The sequence below is a fragment of the Oncorhynchus keta genome, unplaced genomic scaffold, assembly GCF_023373465.1.
Source record: "Oncorhynchus keta strain PuntledgeMale-10-30-2019 unplaced genomic scaffold, Oket_V2 Un_contig_5943_pilon_pilon, whole genome shotgun sequence".
NCBI lineage: Eukaryota > Metazoa > Chordata > Actinopteri > Salmoniformes > Salmonidae > Oncorhynchus > Oncorhynchus keta.
The window spans coordinates 105,001-110,000 of record NW_026288602.1 but is presented as its reverse complement, the minus strand read 5'-3'; the positions used below and the strand labels follow the sequence as shown (position 1 = coordinate 110,000).

General features: G+C 40.8%; 1 protein-coding gene across 1 annotated transcript in view; it reads right to left on the bottom strand.

Annotated features, from left to right (window-relative positions):
* Nucleotides 1-5,000, bottom strand: part of LOC127925628 (glutamate receptor ionotropic, NMDA 2A-like) — a gene marked incomplete at its 3' end in the record, with an annotated part of 119,878 nt that overhangs the window by 83,174 nt on the left and 31,704 nt on the right. Inside the window, 1 exon segment of the mRNA XM_052510650.1 lies at nt 1,678-1,827. Within this exon segment, the coding sequence (XP_052366610.1) occupies nt 1,678-1,827 (150 nt within the window).

Below are 5,000 nucleotides of genomic sequence, written 5' to 3'. Positions count from 1 at the left end.
TTCTTTCCATCAAACAGCATGTAGAGAAACAGATGAGATGAGATGAGATGAGATGAGACGGGAGGGGAGGAGAGGAGAACGGAGAAGAGAGAAGGAGAGATGAGAGAGGCGAGGAGATGAGATTAGATGAGAGGAGAGGAGGAGAGAGGAGAGAAGAAGAGGAGAGAGGAGAGGAGAGAAGATGAGAGGAAGATAGAGAAGGAGAGCAATAGAGGAGAAGAGATGAGATGAGAGTCGACCCGATAATTGATAGTGACAGAAGGTTAGAGTGATAGATAGATAGATAGATAGATAGATAGATAGATAGATAGATAGATAGATAGATAGATAGATAGATAGATAGATAGATAGATAGATATGAAGCCCCTAAATAAGATCTGGTGCAACCAATTACCTTTAGAAGTCACATAATTAGTTAAATAAAGTCCACCTGTGTGCAATCTAAGTGTTACATGATCTCAGTATATATACACCTGTTCTGAAAGGCCCCAGAGTCTGCAACACCACTAAGCAAGGGGCACCATGAAGACCAAGGAGCTCTCCAAACAGGTCAGGGTTGGGTTATAAAAAAATATCTGACATTTTTAACATCCCACGGAGCACCGTTAAATTCATTATTAAAAAATGGAAAGAAAATGGTACCACAACAAACCTGCCAAGAGAGGGCCGCCCAACAAAACTCACAGAGCAGGCAAGGAGGGCATTAATCAGAGAGGTAACAAAAATACCAAATATAACCCTGAAGGAGCTGCAAAGCGCCACAGCTGAGATTGGAATATCTGTCCATAGGACCACTTTAAGCTGTATACTCCACAGAGCTGGGCTTTATGGAAGAGTTACCAGGGGAAAAAAGCCATTGCTTCAAGAAAAAAAATAAGCAAATACGTTTGGTGTTCGCCAAAAGGCCTGTGGGAGACTCCCCAAACATATGGAAGGTACTCTGGTCAGATGAGACTAAAATGTAGCTTTTTGGCCATCAAGGAAAACACTATGTCTGGCGCAAACCCAACACCTCTCATCACCCCGAGAACACCATCCCCACAGTGAAGCATGGTGGTGGCAGCATCGTGCTGTTGAGATGTTTTTCATCGGCAGGGAAACTGGTCAGAATTGAAGGAATGGTGGATGGCGCTAAATACAGGGAAATCCTTGAGGGAAACCTGTTTCAGTCTTCCTGAGATTTGAGACTGGGACGGAGGTTCACCTTCCAGCAGGACAATGACCCTAAGCATACTGCTAAAGCAACACTCGAGTGGTTTAAAGGGAAACATTTAAATGTCTTGGAATGGCCTAGTCAAAGCTCAATCCAATTGAGAATCTGTGTTATGACTTAAAGATTGCTGTACACCAGTGGAACCCATCCGACTCGAAGGAGCTGGAGCAGTTTTGCCTTAAAGAATGGGAAAAAATCCCAGTGGCTAGATGTGCCAAACCTATATAGACCCCAAGAGACTTGCAGCTGTATTTACGGCAAAATGTGGCTCTACAAAGTATTGACTTTGGGGGGGTGAATAGTTATGCACGCTCAAGTTTTCTGTATTTTTCATCTAATTTCTAAAAACAAAAGATAGATAGATAGATAGATAGATAGATAGATAGATAGATAGATAGATAGATAGATAGATAGATAGATAGATAGATAGATAGATAGATAGATAGATAGATAGATAGACCTACTCTTTAACATGTTTCCTACAGGGAACAGAATTCCTCATGCAGGTCCCAGTCAGGATGTCTACGTTGTCAACGACGACGAAGGGCTTCTCCTCCAGAGTCACGATAGACAGGTGGTTCTCATCGGCCTCCTCGTCTCCCCACGAGTTATACCTGCCCAGACAGACATTATAATGCCTTATAACAAGATATACCTGCTCAGACAGACATTATAATGCCTTATAACAAGATATACCTGCTCAGACAGACATTATAATGCCTTATAACAAGATATACCTGCTCAGACAGACATTATAATGCCTTATAACAAGATATACCTGCTAAGACACACATTATAATGCCTTATAACAAGATATACCTGCTAAGACACACATTATAATGCCTTATAACAAGATATACCTGCCCAGACAGACATTATAATGCCTTATAACAAGATATACCTGCTCAGACAGACATTATAATGCCTTATAACAAGATATACCTGCCCAGACAGACATTATAATGCCTTATAACAAGATATACCTGCTAAGACACACATTATAATGCCTTATAACAAGATATACCTGCTAACACACACATTATAATGCCTTATAACAAGATATACCTGCTAAAACACACATTATAATGCCTTATAACAAGATATACCTGCTCAGGCAGACATTATAATGCCTTATAACAAGATATACCTGCTCACACACACATTATAATGCCTTATAACAAGATATACCTGCTCAGACACACACACATTATAATTAATTCTAACAAGATATACCTGCTCACACACACATTATAATGCATTATAACAAGATATACCTGCTAAAACACACATTATAATGCCTTATAACAAGATATACCTGCTCACACACACATTATAATGCCTTATAACAAGATATACCTGCTCACACACACATTATAATGCCTTATAACAAGATATACCTGCTCAGGCAGACATTATAATGCCTTATAACAAGATATACCTGCTCAGACAGACATTATAATGCCTTATAACAAGATATACCTGCTAAGACACACATTATAATGCCTTATAACAAGATATACCTGCTCACACACACATTATAATGCCTTATAACAAGATATACCTGCCCAGACAGACATTATAATGCCTTATAACAAGATATACCTGCTAAGACACACATTATAATGCCTTATAACAAGATATACCTGCTAAAACACACATTATAATGCCTTATAACAAGATATACCTGCTCAGGCAGACATTATAATGCCTTATAACAAGATATACCTGCTCACACACACATTATAATGCCTTATAACAAGATATACCTGCTCAGGCAGACATTATAATGCCTTATAACAAGATATACCTGCTCACACACACATTATAATGCCTTATAACAAGATATACCTGCTCACACACACATTATAATGCCTTATAACAAGATATACCTGCTCAGACACACACACATTATAATTAATTCTAACAAGATATACCTGCTCACACACACATTATAATGCATTATAACAAGATATACCTGCTAAAACACACATTATAATGCCTTATAACAAGATATACCTGCTCACACACACATTATAATGCCTTATAACAAGATATACCTGCTCAGGCAGACATTATAATGCCTTATAACAAGATATACCTGCTCAGGCAGACATTATAATGCCTTATAACAAGATATACCTGCTAACACACATTATAATGCCTTATAACAAGATATACCTGCTCACACACACATTATAATGCCTTATAACAAGATATACCTGCTCAGGCAGACATTATAATGCCTTATAACAAGATATACCTGCTCAGGCAGACATTATAATGCCTTATAACAAGATATACCTGCTCAGGCAGACATTATAATGCATTATAACAAGATATACCTGCTCCAGACAGACATTATAATGCCTTATAACAAGATATACCTGCCCAGACAGACATTATAATGCCTTATAACAAGATATACCTGCTCAGGCAGACATTATAATGCCTTATAACAAGATATACCTGCTCAGACAGACATTATAATGCCTTATAACAAGATATACCTGCTCAGACAGACATTATAATGCCTTATAACAAGATATACCTGCTCAGGCAGACATTATAATGCCTTATAACAAGATATACCTGCTCAGACAGACATTATAATGCCTTATAACAAGATATACCTGCTCACACACACATTATAATGCCTTATAACAAGATATACCTGCTAACACACATTATAATGCCTTATAACAAGATATACCTGCCCAGACAGACATTATAATGCCTTATAACAAGATATACCTGCTCAACACACATTATAATGCCTTATAACAAGATATACCTGCTCAGACAGACATTATAATGCATTATAACAAGATACGCCTGCTTACAGAGAAAACCAGGGGTTAGAGATAGACTAGTGTCCTGTCTAGGGGTTAGGGTTAGACTAGTGTCCTGTCCAGGGGGTTAGGGTTAGACTAGTGTCCTGTCTAGGGGTTAGGGTTAGACTAGTGTCCTGTCCAGGGGTTAATGGGTTAGACTAGTGCCCTGTCCAGGGGTTAGAGATAGACTAGTGTCCTGTCCAGGGGTTAGGGTTAGACTAGTGTCCTGTCCAGGGGTTAGGGTTAGACTAGTGTCCTGTCCAGGGGTTAGGGTTAGACTAGTGTCCTGTCCAGGGGTTAGGGTTAGACTAGTGTCCTGTCCAGGGGTTAGGGCTAGACTAGTGTCCTGTCCAGGAGGTTAGGGTTAGACTAGTGTCCTGTCCAGGGGGTTAGGGTTAGACTAGTGTCCTGTCCAGGGGTTAGAGATAGACTAGTGTCCTGTCCAGGGGTTAGGGTTAGACTAGTGTCCTGTCCAGGGGTTAGGGTTAGACTAGTGTCCTGTCCAGGGGTTAGGGTTAGACTAGTGTCCTGTCCAGGGGGTTAGACTAGTGCCCTGTCCAGGGGTTAGGGTTAGACTAGTGTCCTGTCCAGGGGTTAGGGTTAGACTAGTGTCCTGTCCAGGGGTTAGGGTTAGACTAGTGTCCTGTCCAGGGGTTAGGGTTAGACTAGTGTCCTGTCCAGGGGTTAGAGATAGACTAGTGTCCTGTCCAGGGGTTAGGGTTAGACTAGTGTCCTGTCCAGGGGTTAGAGATAGACTAGTGTCCTGTCCAGGGGTTCGGGTTAGACTAGTGTCCTGTCCAGGGGTTAGGGTTAGACTAGTGTCCTGTCCAGGGGTTAGGGTTAGACTAGTGTCCTGTCTAGGGGGTTAGGGATAGACTAGTGTCCTGTCCAGGGGTTAGGGCTAGACTAGTGTCCTGTCCAGGGGTTAGAGATAGACTAGTGTCCTGTCCAGGGGT